General features: G+C 48.6%; 6 protein-coding genes across 6 annotated transcripts; 3 read left to right on the forward strand and 3 right to left on the reverse strand.

Moving 5' to 3' along the window:
- The first annotated feature begins 770 nt into the window (after positions 1-770).
- FOBCDRAFT_226187 (uncharacterized protein) lies at positions 771-1,537 on the forward strand. The gene is made up of 3 exons (XM_031186359.3): positions 771-862; positions 922-1,038; positions 1,096-1,537. The coding sequence occupies exons 1-3, from the start codon at positions 850-852 to the stop codon at positions 1,137-1,139; spliced, it is 174 nt and encodes a 57-aa protein (XP_031037494.1). The 5' UTR covers positions 771-849; the 3' UTR covers positions 1,140-1,537.
- On the reverse strand, positions 1,538-5,287 carry FOBCDRAFT_251357 (uncharacterized protein; the record flags this gene model as incomplete). The annotated part of the gene is made up of 7 exons (XM_059610943.1): positions 1,538-3,334; positions 3,390-3,494; positions 3,541-3,769; positions 3,823-4,242; positions 4,273-4,686; positions 4,741-4,854; positions 5,014-5,287. 7 exons carry the CDS (start codon positions 5,285-5,287, stop codon positions 1,684-1,686), a joined length of 3,207 nt encoding a protein of 1,068 aa, XP_059465149.1. The 3' UTR covers positions 1,538-1,683.
- Positions 5,288-7,174: 1,887 nt separating this feature from the next.
- On the forward strand, positions 7,175-7,999 carry FOBCDRAFT_320731 (uncharacterized protein; the record flags this gene model as incomplete). The annotated part of the gene is made up of 2 exons (XM_031186356.3): positions 7,175-7,671; positions 7,722-7,999. The coding sequence occupies exons 1-2, from the start codon at positions 7,491-7,493 to the stop codon at positions 7,997-7,999; spliced, it is 459 nt and encodes a 152-aa protein (XP_031037491.2). The 5' UTR covers positions 7,175-7,490.
- Positions 8,000-8,130: 131 nt separating this feature from the next.
- On the reverse strand, positions 8,131-10,277 carry FOBCDRAFT_42217 (ribosome biosynthesis protein ENP2). The gene has a single exon (XM_031186355.3). It carries the CDS (start codon positions 10,216-10,218, stop codon positions 8,263-8,265), a length of 1,956 nt encoding a protein of 651 aa, XP_031037490.2. The 5' UTR covers positions 10,219-10,277; the 3' UTR covers positions 8,131-8,262.
- A 405-nt stretch (positions 10,278-10,682) lies between these two features.
- Positions 10,683-16,032, forward strand: FOBCDRAFT_226194 (mediator complex subunit 13 C-terminal-domain-containing protein). The gene is made up of 2 exons (XM_031186353.3): positions 10,683-11,215; positions 11,289-16,032. The coding sequence occupies exons 1-2, from the start codon at positions 11,177-11,179 to the stop codon at positions 15,795-15,797; spliced, it is 4,548 nt and encodes a 1,515-aa protein (XP_031037488.2). The 5' UTR covers positions 10,683-11,176; the 3' UTR covers positions 15,798-16,032.
- A 156-nt stretch (positions 16,033-16,188) lies between these two features.
- FOBCDRAFT_203170 (uncharacterized protein) lies at positions 16,189-17,211 on the reverse strand (the record flags this gene model as incomplete). Its single annotated transcript, XM_031186352.2, has 1 exon — positions 16,189-17,211. One exon carries the CDS (start codon positions 17,209-17,211, stop codon positions 16,189-16,191), a length of 1,023 nt encoding a protein of 340 aa, XP_031037487.2.
- Positions 17,212-18,112: the final 901 nt, after the last annotated feature.

Genomic DNA, 18,112 nt, shown 5'->3' on the forward strand with positions numbered 1-18,112 from the left:
AAGCTACTCACTACCTTTTGAGCTAGGAGATCATATAAGATCCCGTCAAAACGCTATCACCTCGCCGCTGTTAGGTCTCGCTTATTCCCGTGGCGGGTAAACCGTGACTGAGAGCTCTAGGGCGCAGATATATCTGGGAGTCACCGCAGATCCGATGCCGCAATTGTGATTGTTGACGAGAAATAGAGAGAACAGCGCGAAACAATGTGTTCAAGTCAAAGAGGGGCAATGACCTTGTTGGGGTTGTAAGAGCCAAGATTGAGATGGTCACGCTTGGGTGATCAAACGCACGCTACCTAGATAATCTCTGTGCAACATTCACCTCTGAGATGCTTGGGACGAGTACGTTCTGGCTTTTTATACCGCTTGTTGAGGTTGTCTCAAAGAATTTGCCCGATATCGTGGTTGGTGACATTGTGTGCAAGGGTTTAAATAGTCGAAACCACCGGTCTCGGATCAAGTACAGTAATCTTCTCAGAACCAATGGATCCTTTCCCCAAATGTCTTGGTTGTATAGTGATACCATGCAGCATTTAGCCATGTCGCGATAGCTACCGGTACCTAAGCTTGTGTGGGAAGACAGCTAATACAATAATGTCAGATAAGGTACAACACCTTAGACACACAGCTTCTCATTGGTCAACCATATTTTTGAGTCAAGTTCTCGGTGAATGTTGCAGCTCTCCTACTCACCGAGAAGATTAGTGGGGGTTAAATATGGATGGCAGTGGGCATTACGGCGCTACGTTTTGCCGACAGCCGCCTAACGTCGCCAGTATCCGTAAATTCTCTACTATCACGGCGACTGACGTACAGCAAGATCAAGCCATCTGATCCACGTCAATTAAAATGGCAAAGAAGGGTAGGCACATGCTCTCACGATGACTCAATTAGGCTGTTGCTGACTCGTTCCTCTTATAGCCAAGGCTCGCCTGGTGCATGCGCGCCTCGTCTCCATGGCCATGACCGGCTTCTTCTATACCTTCAAGCGTCCCAGAACCGCACCCATGATGAGCATGTTAAAATACGATCCCATCGGTACGGCCTGACATACTGAAAATACCTGGAACCATCAGCTAATTCTGTCAATGGCAGTGCGTAAGAAGGTGTTGTTCCTCGAAACCAAAAAGAGGAAGTGAAAGCCGCCCAACCTCGCTCCATCATACCTTATTCGATACAAGAACCCAACAATCGAGTTTCTTGCGTGAGCTCGACTTGGCTCTTTAACTGCAAGCCACGACGTACGCGCCATGTAACACTACACTAAAGAGCATCACTGGAGTTTTGGGCATCAGGATCCTCCCTCTTCGAAATGCGACTATACATGTACAACATAGACCACAATATCGTCCTGATGATATGGCTGCATTCGTATGCCACTAAATTTAACGACCAGACTATCATATTACTGTGCCTGCCTTGTGTGCGAGCTCTGTCTAGGTATTTGGGTACAAATGATAAGGTGCAAATTGTTGTTCCATCCACTATTTACACATTGTCTTTTTCAGATCGCCAGATGCCTACCATAATTCTTCTACAAAGTTGAGCCTTCAAGTTTTGGTCGCCCATGCTCCCTCAGAATTGATAGGTCTAGTGATTGGTGAACCTGCGCAGTCCCCAGGCCTATGATGTTACTACATCATGATGATTACCCTGCAGTCTTTGCGTTTGTGAGCATATTAGTTAGACTGCTTCGAGTACGTCTTTCGGATCACATGGCGTGTTCGAAGCAACAAAGGTCTGTCTGTACTTTTCTGTACTCTCGGGTTGCGAGTCGGCTGGCGCTTCGTCCAACTTGACTCGTTTAACGGGATAGGTGATATCCTCTTCCTCATCCACAAAGGAGATACTGTGCTTTTTCCCGATACTACCGTCATCCTTGCCATCTGGCAGAATTTCTTTGACAAAATCCTCCATAGTAGGGAAGTCCCAGTTAAGATGTGCAGGTTTTGACTGAATTAAACCCGACAGAATCTGTTCAACCATCTCGGGGTTGCTACAGCCTGTAGCCGAATTGACTTTAGCCATCACAGGCCTGTTGTATTGACTATGATTTACAGGTGGCCTGACAGGCTCGGTTTCCTGCGTCGAGGCAGTCGAAAGCCGTAGGATAGATCGAGGATTGGAGCCTTCTCGGCGCCTTGCTTGCTCTTGTGTTACCGACGGGGCGGTCGCCGGTGAAGATGCTTCCAATGCCGGGCTGGCTACGACGACTTTACGACGATATCTTTCTCCCTGGCAATGTAAATCAAGAGTAGTGAGGTCACTTAGACTTGCTGATCCCTTCGTGTCAGCACTCTTCTCTTGAACACACGAGTTAGACTCTTCCGAGCGTTGCTCATCAAAGCAAGCCGACTGAGTTCCAGTCTCTCTCTGCCGTGGTGCATGGGCGCCGACAGGTTGCGATGTGATACCCAGTTGCTCATTGACCCAATGGCGTTCTTTGCTCAGGTATAAAGCGGTAGACTGCATTACCTGATTGAGATCAACCATTTTGTTGAATGTCGTGTTTAGACTTTCAACCCGAGGAACCCGCTCGGTCATCCCTTCTAGCTGGTTCTTCAAAGCATCGATTGCTTTGAGATCTTGGAGTTGTCTCTGGAATAGTTCTCCATTTACACCTGAGTTGCCCTCCAGAGTAGTAAGCTGATTTTGTAGGTCGTGAGTTTTCTTACGTTCTTCAGCCAACGTCTCGCGCAACAACTGAGACTCTGGACCACTCGATGACATTCCTTCGAGTTGCATCTTGACTTGTTGAAGATGTGCCGCTACTGTGGCGTGCATGGTTTCAGACTTGGAAATGTCTTTCTCCGAAGCAACCCTTTCCTGTTCAAGCTGTTTCGTGAGTGTAGTTTTGATCTCACAAATAGTTGCCTGCAAGTATTCCTTGCCCTGTTCGTCGTTCTCATGCATGGAAGTTTTCATGAGATCGAGCTTCTTAGTCCATTCTTGAGAGATCTGCTGCAGGGTTTCCTCCAGTTCCCCGATCTTTGATTCGCGGTCTTGAAGCTGTTTTGCGATCTCATCACCAAGATGAGTTGGGAGATTTTCTTGCCAAACTGAATGACCAGTAGCAAGTCTGGCTAGGTTTTTATTTGTTTCGTCGCAGGTCTTCTGGGTCGCGAGAGTTTTGGCAGAAATGTCGCCTAGATGCTCAACAAGAGCTTGGTGTGTTTTCTCATGCCACTTCTGGCCTTTCGATTGAGTCTCCTGCTGATCGGCTATGTTGTTATGCAGCTTCTCGAAGTGCTTCTGGATGGTGTCTTGAAGAGATCCGGCTGACTGTTTTGCATCGCTTTGAGACGAGATAATCTTCTGTATCTCAGACATCAAACTGGAAGCTCGATTAGTGCATGAAGGAAATGAAATGAGAGATAAGAATCACATACCAGGAGACAATGTTCGTTTCTAACCTATCCGCCATCATCTTGACCTCTTCATTAGTCAGTTGACCATCACTGCGCGACTCCAAATGATTGTTCATCAGCTCGAGTCTACACGTTGGTTAGCAAGATCCATTCAGGAGATATGTTGACTTACTTCTCCAAAAGGGTGTCTGTTAGCCTTCCCTGTTTCTCACTCCACTCATTGTACTTCTCGTTGCTTTCCTTTAGTGAGGACATATCAGAACGGAACGTTTTCACCTCATCCAGCAAGCTTGATTCCGTTTTCAGACGGTTCTGAAGTTCAGTCGCTGCTTCCCTTTGTCGATTTATTTCCTTCTCCTGATTTTCAAGCCTCAGTTGCAGCTCGGAAATTGTGTGGTTTTCTAAGCAATACAGTCAGTCTCTGGTTGTGATACAACATAATCGGTGATCTTACGTTTCTGTGCTTCTTGCTCAGACTCAGATCGATACTTTTCAATGCAAGATTTGAGTTCTTCGCGCTTCCTGTGACTGTCCTCCAGTGCTAGCTCAACTGCTTTGGCCTCTTTCTCGCGCCTGTCTCTCTCCTTTTGCAGCTCATCGTTCGCTTCTTTGTGAAGACCACGAGCCCGTGAGAAGAGATCCTGCTGTTCTTTGATAGCTTCATTAAGCTTTGCCCGGTGTTTGCGATACTTTTCATGAGTGGCTGCCTCGCGATCTCGAGATTTGATTAAGTCGGAGCGAAGAGACTCAATCTTACACTGTAATATTTGAGTTTCCTTTTCCGCCAGAGATCCTTCTTCTTGTAACTTATCAAGGCGACTCTTCGAATCTCCAATCGCGGAATCTTTTTCCCATATGAGTTGCAGAGACTTGTCTAAAGCCTTCTTAGTGTGCTGCAACTTACCCTCAAGAAGTGTAATCTCTTGAAGGGCCTCCTGACGCTCAGCTTCGGCGATCTGTATACACTCATTCCAGTATTCAGCCACGTTCTGCATTGCAATTTTCTTTCGGTCAGGCTCAAACGTTGGTCGAGGATAGACTCTCTGTTTAGCAGAGCGTTTTCTGAAGATATTGCTGCTCCTGGAAGCCGGGCGATCATTGTTCCTGTCGGACACTCTATGGTATTTAGATGCCGATGGGGGCTGAGTCGCCCAGTGACCACGGGATACACGATTTCGAGACTTTGTAGTGGTCATGGGAGTCCGGGGAACAGGGGTCTCCAGGTCACCACAAACACTGGAGGAGGGCGCTTGATGCGAGACTCGGTCAACACGCGTAATATGTGGAAGGGGAAGTTTTAGATCTTCTAGCCGGTGCCCTAGACTTGAGCTTTAGCGGGAATGACCATTGAACCTTGTGATTCGTAACCTACCATGGCCTTTGATGTGAGGCAGAGAAATCTTCGTTTGTTTTTCCACCTGTTGAGAAATTTGAGCTTTGGTAGCCTCTTTACCGAAGCGAGAAGCATCAAAGAGAGATCCAATTTCTGTTGGAGGTGGTGCGTTTATATTAGAAGCTTCCGACATGTTTTCATGAGAGAGCTCAGAGCTATCGATACAGATGACTGATGCTTCACCAGGGCTTTCTCGTGTAGAATGTTTCTCCAATGGAATTAGGGTGTGACTCGAAGAATTATCCGACCGACCTGTGAGGTTTTCATCGTAAAAATGAGAGGATCTCTCAGAGGGAACTTTGCCCCCTGTTAGACCAAGCTCAGGGAGATCTAAAGGTGCTGCAGGCCTATGGATCTGGACAGGAGCGCGTAGTGGACTGAGTGGAGAGTGTTCAGCAGGAATGTTTGTTGGCATAGGAAAGAATTGGGAATTACCAGCTGCTTGAGGCTGCACAGGTTTAGGTTTCCGCGAGAACTGTCCAGGGCGAGGAGGTTTCTTTTCGGCAAAGCAGAACCCTTCGGCCATTGTTGATGTCGAAACCTCCTCTCTTGGTACCGAGAACCTCCTGAGATGAGGCTGATTCAAAACTGTATCAGGGGCGGCCTGAGAGTCCGGGATGGCCGATCCGAGTTTTTCGAAATTTCTTTCATCTTCAACATGTCGAAAAGAGATCAGGCTGCTGCCTCTACTGAATGGCGCTCTGGGTCTCGGGTCTGGTGAGGCGGTCATCGGCGACCGAGTAGCTGATAGGCTAGCTAGACCTCACGGCTTATAAAAAGAAAAAAGAAAAAAGAAGATCTGTGTTACGTTGTGATGTAAAAAGGGTATCGTTGACTCTGAGTAGAGGGGTGATGTGAAGAAGTTGAAAATGACAACCTGAAATTGGCAGAGAAGCTAAGAAACTCCCCAAACCTTAGGCTTGCTCGTATCCTCCTTCTCCTCTCAGTCGCCCCTCCAACATTTATCCAACATAAATCTTGGAAGGTGTTTATGATGCGGCTTCCAGTTGGAGTTTCCGCCAAATGGTTTTAGGGAAGCTGCACCTGCCTGGACCGTGTAGGCACAGTGATTCATTGCCCATCCTACCCCATAGTGCCTGCCGCCGGCAGACTTTGAGCGGAATCAGGTACATTTCAAAAATTTCGGGGCAGGAGGAACATTGGGAAAGATGACTTGAGGAGGTAACTACCTAGTAGGCAGTAGCGAAGGAAGTTCCTCGCGTTTTCTAAACCGTTACTGGCCATGTTCCTTCTTCTGGCCTTCAAGGTATAGGAATTCAAATGCCGTACGGATCATTAACTTAAGTTTTTATACTTTAGAGGCTTGGTAATTGAAACCACGACGTATATTTATACTCGAAGAAGGACGAAAGGTGAAATGGTAAATCAAGTGTGAGGAATAGGTAAACCGATATCCCTCCATAAAGCAGTTCCTGTAATTGTCTGCCACCACTCGTGGCCCAACACCATCCCTCTAGTGTAACTAACCTCCTTGAACTTTTTACGTCAAGCTTATTATCTGGCTTCGTTTGTATGAGAGTATTCGAGAGAGAATGAGTGGCGTGTTTCTTTCTTAACTTCTATCACCTTGCACCTCGACTAAACTACAAGTCGCATTGGGAGATGTTCTAGGCAATTTGTGAATGTGACCATATGTGGTGGTGCTTTAGACTGACTCAAAGAAGTGAGGGTCGTATACGATCTTCGGCTATTATACAAGCATCTATCATATACGAAGTCGAAAGAAGGGAACTGTAAAGGAGGCCTCGTTTTTATATCACACAGCATGGTTGTATCTCTCTGAGCAGGGTCATGAATCTATTTCAACTGCTAAACCTGGCGCTTATAAGATGATGCAACATCGCATCGCCAAGTTTTTCGCTTAGAAGCAAAATCTAGAACGGCGGTTATATGGAGTTCAGCGTCTTCCTGCCAAGATCAATCTCAAACGCTGTCAAAACCATGACAACGGCTGCAGGTCAACTTACACGATAAGCATATAAACAACCAACAACGACCCCTGGCGCTTCGCTTTGGAAATGGACGCCAACAATGCATGGGCCACCGCTAGTTGATCATTCTCAACCGCCGTTATCACCGGCCCAACATCACAGAGTGAAACGACCCTCCAACACCCACATGCACTACGACTTGATCCCCAAACTAAGGCTTTGTAGAACCAATCCGGCGGCTCATCACTGTGAAAAATATGAAAATATTCCCTTGCGCACAATAACGGTCCTGCATTAATCACCCTTTGGCGCGTGACGAAGTACAGGCATCGAGGTTGATAAAGTCCGGATCTGAAGTCTTATTGGCTGGACCCCTGTTTGAGGCTTCGCCGCTCAGCGCTTCGAGCTGGACTGTCACCAATCACAGATGTGCGTGCTCCTATATCGCGGTTCCTGCTGCTGTGCTCGAGTCTCGGCCCCGTGATGGGAATCCAATGATGATTCGTCTTGAATACTCGGGAGTTGAGAGCCAAGTCGGTATCAAGGATGCCAGGGTCTGAGTACTACGCTTGTGGGGGATGAAGAACCAGAGATTTGTAGATGTATATACAAGTGGCTGCCCTCTCCAAAGAGGTGGTATTCTTGAAAAATTCCTAGCCCTTCTATCTTAATTACATGATATCTTTACTTTTTCATATTTCCTAGGTTCTGTGAACCTTTTTGTGCAGCTTCTTGAGCAGCCATACCCATACACCAACTTACACAACCTCAAAGACAATGTCTTCAACAAGTAACCCCTTTCCGCTTGCGTCGGAGAGCTACGATGATAGTGCTCCAAGCGCCGACTCTGGCACTGAGGCGGGTGCTGCTGGCGACAGCTCAGGCAACTCAGTTTCTATCTCTCAAGGCGGCATGATTGCTATCATCGTTGTCGTTGTTGTCGTCAGTTTGATCGGCAGTATGTCTCTCCCTACTACTAATCGTCAACATGCACTAATATTGTTATAGTCTCCACAGCCGCCCTCTTCTTCATAGCAAAGAGGCGCGAATGGACAATGAGAGAGACAATCAGGAAGTCTGCTCGCAAGGTTGTTACGGCTCTCACACCGCGGAGAACAGAGTTCCCTTCATCAGTCAAAGACGGGCCTGTTCCATCTCATCGTAACCGTACACGGATTGTTGATGATGATGTCCCTCCGACACCGAGAATTCGACCTGAAGATCTTGAAAAGGGTCTAGCTCAAGCCAAGGCAAAGCGTAAGGAGAAGAAGTGGTCGAGGAAGTGAAAAGCAGCAGCAGAGGGAGATCCTCACTGTGGGGTGCAACTGGCAGTCACGGTGGCAGGAGTGGTCATAGAAGTTGTCAGCCACGTATTTGACGGTTGTGGTCTCAAATTGGTGTTTCCAACGGACAGGATCCGGGTATCATCCATGTATAAATAGTAACCTTCCACGCATGGGCTGTCTCATCTTTACTCCACGAACTGAGCATTAACGCCTTTGCTATTTTGATAATGAAATTCAAGCGCCTGTTTTTTCTTTCTCGCTTCTTAGATCCGTCTAAACGTGTTGCCACTGGCGCTGCGTCGAGCAGCTCCAGTTCGCTTGTCCCGAGGTTCAGCGGGCAGCTCCTCCTCTCTCTTCTTTTGCTTTCTCCTTGACTCTGGAATGAAGGACACTTGACGCTCACCAACAACCTCTCCTCGGGCTTGGTGAGTGCGCCCCGACTTCTGCTGTCTCGAGCCAAGCGCCGTGTCCTTGACAGCCCGTCCCTGGTTGCTGGTTGATGACACATGCATGACAACGTCTTCCTCCTTGGTCTTTCGCCTTGGTGCGGGGACTGTCTTGTCCATATCTTCATCACTGGACGCATCATCGTCAGAGTCCTTACCCTGATAACGGGCCGGGGCCTTCGAATCGGCCTGCTGTCCCACCGCAGTGCTTGGGTTGAGAGCACGGAACTCTCCAGTGGTCTCATCCACCTGGAAGGCTTCATCCTCGAACATCTTGCTGAAACGGGAATCACCAAGAACACCAACATTGGTGTCAACCTCAGCTCTGTTCTCCTGCTTCTTGAGAATCTTGTCCACCATCTTCTGGTTGACCTTGACCTTCTTAGTACCTCTGATTCTGCTTGCACGTTCCTTCTCGACCTTATCCTTGATACGCTTCGTCCTCTCCTCTTCCCAGACATATGGGTTGGCAATCAACCTAGCCTGCTCGTACAGCTTGGATGCCACAAAGTATCCGTGCATGTAAGGTCGGAGCAAGTTGGTCTTTCCAATCAGGTGGGACAAGCTCAGCTGCTTCAGTTCGGGTAGTGTCAAGAACTTGTAATTGTCGTATGTTTCGGTGTGCACCTCTTCCGCCATTTCTTCGACCATGTTGTCCAAGAATGAGCACCATTTAGGAGCAGGACCTAGTTGGGGAACGAAGAACGCATGTTGTTGCTTGCCTTCATTGGCCGTCATGATCATACCAGTGTTCTTGCACCATGCAACGTCGTTGATGTCCACTATTGGCTCCACGGACGTCCAAGGATCTCCTGTCTCCTCATCCCATAGCTTGATGATGCGCTTATCCGCCGACAGGATTTTCTTTTCTTGTGATGCCGTTGTCATATGCATGAGCTTGTGCACAGGGAAACCATATCCTTGATCCTTCTTCATGAGAGGCACGGGTCGTCGTAGATCGAAAATCTGCATCATGCCACTCGAAGCGCCGGTAACAATAGAAAGGCCTGAAGGGCTGAAGTCCAATGCTGTAACTTCACCTTCGTGGCCTCCTAGCAAGGCGACCCTGGACTTGGATCGGGGGTCCCAAAACTCAACTGTTCCTATTGAAGTTCCGAAAGCGAGCAAGTTATGAGTATTCTCTGCGATAGCAGCCGTGTTGACGCTACCAACCCCGATACCTCCTTGTAAACCGCCCCCAGTAAGTTCATCGTCACCACCAACATCGACCTGATACGACTTCATGAAGCGTCCAAGCTCAAGGTTGAGGCGGAACACCTCGCCCTTACCATCGCTATCCAAGCCGACCGCTGGTACAAGAGCCTCGGTAGATTGCCGGTCGTAGACAAGAGCTCGGCCATATCTGGGAAGACGGACTTCGTAATGGCAGCCCATGGGAGTGTGGAATTCGAGGCGGCGATCGGTTTGAAGGTGAAGGGATTTGGAGTAATCGGTTGACAGGAGCTCAAATGAGTGGTTGAGGGAGTTGGTATGACGAGCGAAAGACAGCGACAGCTGAGGTAGGTTATGAACATGAATCTGCGGCTTGTATGTGCCTGTGCTCATGATCCAGTCGCCATCTTCACTGACCCGGATGCAGTTACTAGCCTCTTCGAACTCGAAATCTTGCAGAAGCTCGACACGATTCTGGTATTCGGCATCGTCCTTCAAACTTCGCTTTCTGCGTCGCGCAAGCCAGTCGGGCAGAGGTCGGGCACTAGATGCGCCCGAAATTGTGTATACGGGAACGGTTCCCGGATTTGAAAGCTTCATGGTGGCGGTATTCCAGTAGAACCGCACTGACGAAACTTGGTTGCCGTGTAGAGAGGAATAATGCAAGTTTTGCGATTCACCAGCTGATGCGCCTTGGACTTGAAAAAAATCAAGGTGAAGAAAAACGACGCCCCACTATCTTCGGTGTGCTCGGTGACTCGCGGTAAGGGACCCCAAAGACCTCAAACGGAGGAAAAACGCAAATGCTCTGACTGTTTCTGTATAAATATTATTACAAAAATTCGAGTTATTACTTAAAGACCACACAGAAAGATAGATCATACACTTTAATAATTGATGCCCCTGTTTGCATCAAGTTATATACTTTGCAAACGTCAAGATTCCAAGGACCAACTCTCTACATACTATTGCTGATCTTTTCTTCTCCTAGCCCAATACGCTCCTATTCAGTCCCTTGAAATTGGTCTTTCTCTACTCCCCTGTTAAACCCGGCCAGCAAACCACTTGATTGTCCCCGATTAAGCACTCCCCATCCCAGCTGAGGCCCTTGCTCTTCCGCCTCCACTGAATTTCCACCTCCGCCAACGCCTAGTTTGTTGCGACAGACATCATCAAATATCGAACTGCCCCAGATCATCGTCACATCGTTTCTTTTTGTCCAGAGAACACAACACAAAGCTAATGACTTAGCTGTTACTTCTTTCACCACTATTTCGAAAGATTACCTCACCGACCGAGCCATTTTAGCTCTCCGTGGCACCATCCCCGAGCTGCGACTTAGCACAAGTGTCCGGCTCGTTGAGATGGAGTCTGGGGAGTCAACTGCCCCTACCAGTACTATCCAGACAACCACATCTCGGCAATTTCTACTATCCTAAGGTACGACTATAACGAAGAAGCAACACGAAGTGTCGGGCCCTTTTAGGCTTGGGCCTCGCCGTCGTTCCTAAGGCCGCATTTACGGTTGCGACTTCGGAACGGCGAGGAAGTTGTCGCAATGGAGACCAGTGAATATGAGACGAATACCTTGTCGATAGTATGTTTGAGTTACTTTTATACTTCTAGCTTTCCTCTAAAAGCCTTTCTTTATCTAACTTTGAACTCTTCAGAACAACATCGCGTCGATAACCTTTCGCATCTACGAGCCTCCTCCCGACCAATCGCATGGCTTCCAATCCTCCGCTCTCGAGATTCAAAGTTCTCTTCGCGACCAAGGAAAGCTTGTTTCGTATGACGCCGACCGAGTAGGAATATGGATATTTCAAATCGTCAGCAAAGACGGGACGAGCAAGGCCGTCAATTCTGCCCCGGGATCTAGCCTGGAAGCTTCCGGCTACACATTAGGGATGGTTGAGGAGGGTAACCTTGAACCTGTAGCTTTGCAGAAGAGCCGCATTCCGGGAAACACTACTCAAAATGCCCCGAACAACACAGCTTCTACCGCATCTCCCGCCGAGGCAAATAGTCGTAACCCTTTGATCTCACCGACTCAGGTCGCTGGGGGGGCTTTGCCTGAAGGAGTGTCTCAATCTTCAGCTCAGGTTACCGACATGAGGACGACGCAGCCAGTACCAAAGATCATCTACGAACAGTTCATAGTCGCAGTCATTTCCTCGATAGGTTTCGCTTTCTGTAGTCGGTCTATGGCCATACCTCTGAACTACAGGACAATGTTGATTCCACCTTTGCTAGCCGATGCGAATGAACGCGAAAGGGGCTCCTTGCAAGCCGATCCCGTCGTTGGCACATTCAAGACATATCTCACTACTACGGGCTCTCTTGTTGTCAGTCTTACTTTCTCTTACTGTAAGAACCTGGCGACAGTGGAAGATGTTCTCACAGGTGATTCCTCTTCGCCAAGTAGCTCGGTGCTGGCTGCCCCCTATGGAGTTTTTGCAACAAAGCAGAATTTTGCCAACGGGGATGGTTCGGATCGAAGCCTAGCACAGACACCGAATACGCAAGCTTTGAGTGTGAGAAGTGTCCCAGACACAAACGATTCGCAATGGAAGCACTCATGCCTCAAAGCACTCGAATATTGTGGACTCAGCCCATCTCAATTCAAGGCGAGCCCCTGGGTTAACCTTCTCATTTCTAAGCCGACTTCGCAAGATGCAGACGGGGAATCTAAGCGATCACGGGCAACAGTTCCCTGGCCAGGATCGCTCTGCTTTCGAAAGAAGCCAATGGAAATGTCAACGACTCACCGTGTTGGCGACACGATGCTCAGTGGCCACGAGGAATGCCACGATCCCTTAGGAGATGCTCGTGGATGGTTCGCCGGTGCGTCAGAAAGGGAAGAGAGAATCTCCAAACGCAAAGCTGAGCGAATGTATGCTGTCACTAGAGAAGTTAATGGTGCGAACCCCCTAGCTCAAAACCTCAATGGGCAGTCTCCCTTGACCATGAGGCGACCTAGCACAGCTGCCGCTGGTGTCATGTATCCAACACCCCCCGACGCAATTCAGCAACACATCGGCATTACCCCTTCCATAGATGGAGCGATCTCAAGTCCTAATAACCCGCCCCCAACCCTTGCAGTTGTTGATGCTGATATGACGATGCCAACAGCGACACCGATGGCTGATGCTGAGAATGACGCCTGGGGAGGCCAGCACGAACAAAAGAGAGAACGAAGCGACAGCAACGCAATGGGCGATTCTGACGATGTAATGAACGACTTGGGTGAGGATGTGTTCGGGGATCACGATGTAACAGAGGATGACTTTAATTTCTTTGATGGCCCTGACGGCAACGATCTGGACATGGACATGCCGGATTTGCAACCAGCTCCTACTACACCTGCGCCCCAGGTAATGCCTCCGCCGGTGCTATCGCATCCGGAGCCTCACAAAGCCATACAGCCGCAACCTGAGGTCAAACCAAAACCAAAGACTAATGATTCTGTCTTTGCTAAGCCAGAACTGAAGCATGCCAGGAGCTCGCTCAATGATGAACTTAATCGCAGAATCAAAGTTGAGCGACCAGATACTACCAAGCGAGGGTCCAGTCCATTTGACCCTGCTACTGTGTTCAAGCGAGTACGGGCCTCATTGTCCAGCCCTACCAAGGATGATTTTGCTGTTCAGCCACCCCGGAGAAAGAGTAGTGTTTTTGAAAAGGTCGAGTTTGACCCTAAAATCCCCCTGATTAACAAAAAGTATGAACATGGTGGTGCATTCGACTTTTCAAAGGACCAGAGTAATGGAGATTCGAGGCCGAGTGCCCATAATCTTTCTCGAGATGAGTATCTCGAAGGGCAAGGAAAGCTGAAACAGACATCCAAATCACTTCTTGGAAACTCTCTCATTAGAAGTTTGACTGGTATTGATGCATCTACTACCCATGCAAGCCCCCAGAGACTGAATGGGCATGACTGGATCTCTGAAGAGAGTGATCTCGAGTCAGATGGAGATGACATAAGTTCGGTTTCTGGTGGTCCAGTTTCTCCCGTTAAGTCCAGTATTAAACGAACCGTCGTGGATGATGATGCTCTTTCACAAGCTACAACTTCTAGAGAGACAGAACTGCTAGATGATGTCACTGATGAGCAACTTGCGATCGAGCTCCCAAAACTCTCCAAAACAGAATCGCCAGAAATGCTGCTACACCGTTTCTTTTTGGACCCAGAGCCACTTAACGTGGACGTAGGTCTTTCCAACCACGACTTTGTGGAGATTGCGCAAATCATCACCGAACAGGCTGCTACCGGGCGACTTGAAATCGGCATCGAGCATAAGGCTGAGTCGTCTGTCTCCCTTGCGACTATGAGGAGCCATGAGCTCAGTATCGCCCGGAACTCCTTACAACTTCTTCATGATGCCATTCCCTCGAATTTGGGTACCCCCACGGCTGTGCGATTGAAAGGGCTGCTGGAAATTCAGGACCTCCCCCTTGTAGGACAACCGAGCCGTCTCCAGCCCAGACCAATTCCAGGCAGAGATCCCAACGTTGAGCAATTGCGCGCAAACAATCTATACCAGATTCCTGTACCTCACTTGGAAGTGCGCAGATCAGAAACGAAACTCTCAGTACTTCCATCATCAATGTCTTTCTGGGAAGGTCTCGGGCTGTCACCTTCGTGGGGGACAAAGGATATCTCCGCTCTTTGCATCTTTCCAGGCTGGAAGGGGATGTCAGACCATGTTGAAAGTTTCCTCAGCCGCTTAAAGAGTGTATATGAATCCTTGAAACTTGGCACTCTCAACAACCTGCCGTTGTCTGGAGACTGGGACGATGGTGTCTTGCCATATGAGGTTGATAGGATCTCGACTTCACCTGACGCAACCGTAACTGGTCATGGCTCTGCTCTTGTGGAAAGCATGGAAGTGCTCCGAAGCTCTCTATCAGAGTTGAAGTCCAAAGACAAGAATCTGGTCATTTACTTTGTTTACTCACCAGATAACCCGGCTTCCATCATCGAGGCCTGCACGGCTTTCTACCGCTGCTTCGATGAGTATAGCGACCTCCTAGCAGCTCGTCGAGAATCTCCACAGAACGAGCTAGTGCTGCAGCTTGTTTCATTAGATATGATCTCTTCCACGACATCGCTAGTCGTCCCGACTCCCGCGGAAATGATCAAGCTCTGCATAGAGACGTATGATAGGTGCACCTTGTTTTTGGACACCGAATTCGGTGGTCCTACACCTGCACCGGCAGTTATGCTCGAACAGCCTCCACCTCGAATGATTGACTTCAAGCTTACAACGTCGCCTTCTCAGTCCCTTATGCATGAGAATTCCTGCTTACATGTTGGATATGCTGAAAGTCTTGATGGCCGATGGATTACAGCTGCATGGACCGACAACCGTGGACAACGACAAGCGACCACGTCCTATTCAATTACTCGGAGCAGAACACCGGATCGTTCCGTCTCCCACCACAAGGCCGCCATCATAGCCGAGATCTGGGCGACTACGTTGACCATGATATCAATCTGGAAAGTTCATTGGCGAGTGATCATCACCAAGTCTGGGGCAATGGACCAGAAAGAGGTGGAATGGTGGCAAGCAGCCTCAACGCTAGACGACAAGCACTCATTCACCATGATTCTCATGTCCGTCGATACCAATCCATCTTTGCAACTGGTCCCGCCGATCGTGAAGATTCCTCATGCGGCAACCTCGGCGTTCTACTCAACACCAGTATCCACGCCCCAGGCTAATATTGTTTCGCCGGAGCAAACCACGACGCCGGCAACGCCTATGCGTGATGCTAGCACATTAGCTGCTACACCGACTGCCGAGGGTGCTGCAGAAGCAGAGGCCGATTCCTTCCTGATTGATGCTACTGATCAGACATGGGGTGCCATCGTCGGACATCGACTCTGCAACTCCACTACGTTACTGGAAGTGAGACCGGCACTTGCCAGTGGGTATTTGATTAAAAGAACAGGAATAAAGCTTGAAGACCCCCCAGTCGTGATGGAGGTCAATCTTGTTCACACAGAGGCTACGCCTAGGGCGTACGAGCCTCTTCTAAGAGAAATGTTGTGCTATTTTCGGGGTCTCGGAACCTTAGCCAGAGCACGAGGTGTTGTAGACCGCGAGATGGATGTTCGACCTTGGCATATTGCAGCGGCAGAGAAGGGCGTGCGGGCGCTGCATCTACTGTTATGATGATACAGGCATCGGGAGGCGTCGTGTTTGGTAGTTGGCGTGTAGATTGTTGGTGTATGGCGTTTTCACTTTGTGGTGCATATTTACGATTGGATAAGCTAGTCATGATTCGAATACATACTGGCCTTCTGTTGCCACCTTTGAAGCTCACCTCTCCATTCGTTGGGATGATCATTTGGTAGGCTGCCAGTACTAACGATAGTTGAGTAGGCAAGCGGACATAAGCCAATTAAAAATAAAACACTATATATTCGACTGTCTATCAATAATCTGGGGTGTAAATCAAAGATCAGAAAGCAAAAGAACGCCAGCATATTATTGAAACTATGTATTTTTAGCTTTTAATGCTCAAGGAACTCCTTGGACTGGGTATCTTACAAACAAGCCATTGTTATTGAATGATTTCAAACCAATCTCTCTCGTCCGACCCGTTTTGACCCTTTCGACGCCAAAGCTGCCTCTCGACGTCCCATTCCCAGAAACGGTGGCCTGGGTGCGTGGCGAAATCATCGTTCTGAGACTCATGGGTAATGTTCTGGTCTTCCACCCATTCAGGGGTACTTGGATGGGTATCTGCTGAGGCCGTGTCTACCAGAGACCAACCATGGAATTGGAAACTTTGAGAAAGAGCTTGAGATGCTTCAGTTGATACTTCCCAGGCAACGTCTTCACTGGGGTCGACCAGACTATCAGTATCCGAAGGCTGCAGCGAGGAAGTCCTCTCTCTGTGCAATTTGTCGCTGGGCGGCATGATCCATTTCCCATCTGAATCAGATGTGTTGGAGGAGATATCAAAAGATCCGCACAAAGAGTCAATGCTAATTTTTGATGGTCCTTCGGGTTGTTTTGGCTCTGAAGCTACGGTTTTGTGGTGGGGGAGAGGGCTTTGGGCTCTTGTGCGGCAGCGACCCAATAGCTGCTTGAGAATTTCTTGAGATTGTTGATTCTTGGGGATGATGCCTTGACTCTTAAAGTCTTCCGAGGTGTTGAATTGGAAGGGCAGGGCTTCTGGACAAGAAGTACTTGGCCCATGCTCTTCTGGTTTAGATCCCTGGGAATGTGATGGGGGAGTAAGGTGGACACTCTGATACAATTCCTCGGTATTATCACCAAGTACGAGGTCTTGCTCTAGCCCAGGAATGACACGAACCTGGCTCGTCTCCAAGTCCTGCTCAGAACCAGATAAGGTCCAGGAGATTTCTACCACGGAAGGGAGCCCAGAAGTATGCTTCTCACTTGTACCCAAAAGCTTCTCTACTATATTTTTGGAAATGAGGCCGTAGTCTCTGCCGCAGAGTATGGCACTGATTTGTAGAGGGCTCTGGGACTTGTTCTTCCGCTTAGAGAGGTTGGGATCGTTGGCAGAAACTGACCAGCAGTTAATGATCACTTGTTGAGTGAAAAGATCCGGCATTTCTTCGACTCAGCGTGTAGGAGAGTATATTCGAGGTCCTGTTCTGAAACGAGTGAGTAGCCCCAGAGGGGATATGAGGGTGGAAGTGGTCCAAGACTTGTAGACAATATTGAGTGAGGCTCCAATGTCAGACACATCACGGCAGTCAGCCGGGACCGAGGTTAGTAAAGGGAGTTGAATTGACCTTTTAATATTGTAAAAAGCAGGCTGAACACTTATGGGAAATGACTGGTACTAGCCAAGTCCAGTATACCAACGCCTGGTAACATAAGTGAAGGATGCATAACGTGAAGCATTTTGATCAGTATTGCTGTCTTGGATCAAATCAGGCTGAGAGTGATTGTGGAATTGGGGATTTCCGATTGAGAAAGCCACGTAGTCACCCACCTGTGAGTTGTCACATTCACCGATATCACATTGCATAAATCACATCAGACTACGGAGCTAATGCAGAAGACAAAGTGTGAAATACAAAGTGAGGTGCTTGAGTCCTCGAGTCTGGACTTTCATATGGGCAGCGAGACGTCACTGGTGATATAACCTCCATCAAGCCTCAGCTTCCAAAGTTACAATTCCCTAAATAGGGACCACCCTCACAGTTGTCTGACCTATAGAACCCTTGTATATCATCGTGTCTGTCCTCCTGCTGCTATTCTCACTTTGTCATTGTTCAAGTAATGCTTTACTTGACCAACTCGGCCAACCACGGCTCGATATCGCTCACTGAACCAGATGACTGCATAATAGCATGGTTCCTTGATTCTGCAGCCAGGGTGGGATGAAAGAGGATGTCGCTTCCGTATGGGTGAACATGGTCCTCCTGGCTACGGTATATCACAGCTGTGCAGTGGCTCGTCTGGCTGAGTGAGCGTTGTCTTTGTGGTTTTCTCTTCCACGTATC

Source organism: Fusarium oxysporum, chromosome VI (genome assembly GCF_013085055.1).
Source record: "Fusarium oxysporum Fo47 chromosome VI, complete sequence".
In the NCBI taxonomy this organism is placed as follows: domain Eukaryota; kingdom Fungi; phylum Ascomycota; class Sordariomycetes; order Hypocreales; family Nectriaceae; genus Fusarium; species Fusarium oxysporum.

Coding starts and splice junctions, on each gene's coding strand:
- FOBCDRAFT_226187 (XM_031186359.3), top strand. Junction 1,039..1,095: donor GTTAAAATACGATCCCATCG/GTACGGCCTGAC, acceptor TGTCAATGGCAG/TGCGTAAGAAGGTGTTGTTC.
- FOBCDRAFT_226194 (XM_031186353.3), top strand. CDS start 11,177: ATGGAGACCAGTGAATATGAGACGAATACCTTGTCGATA. Junction 11,216..11,288: donor AGACGAATACCTTGTCGATA/GTATGTTTGAGT, acceptor TGAACTCTTCAG/AACAACATCGCGTCGATAAC.
- FOBCDRAFT_42217 (XM_031186355.3), bottom strand. CDS start 10,218: ATGAAGCTTTCAAATCCGGGAACCGTTCCCGTATACACAATTTCGGGC.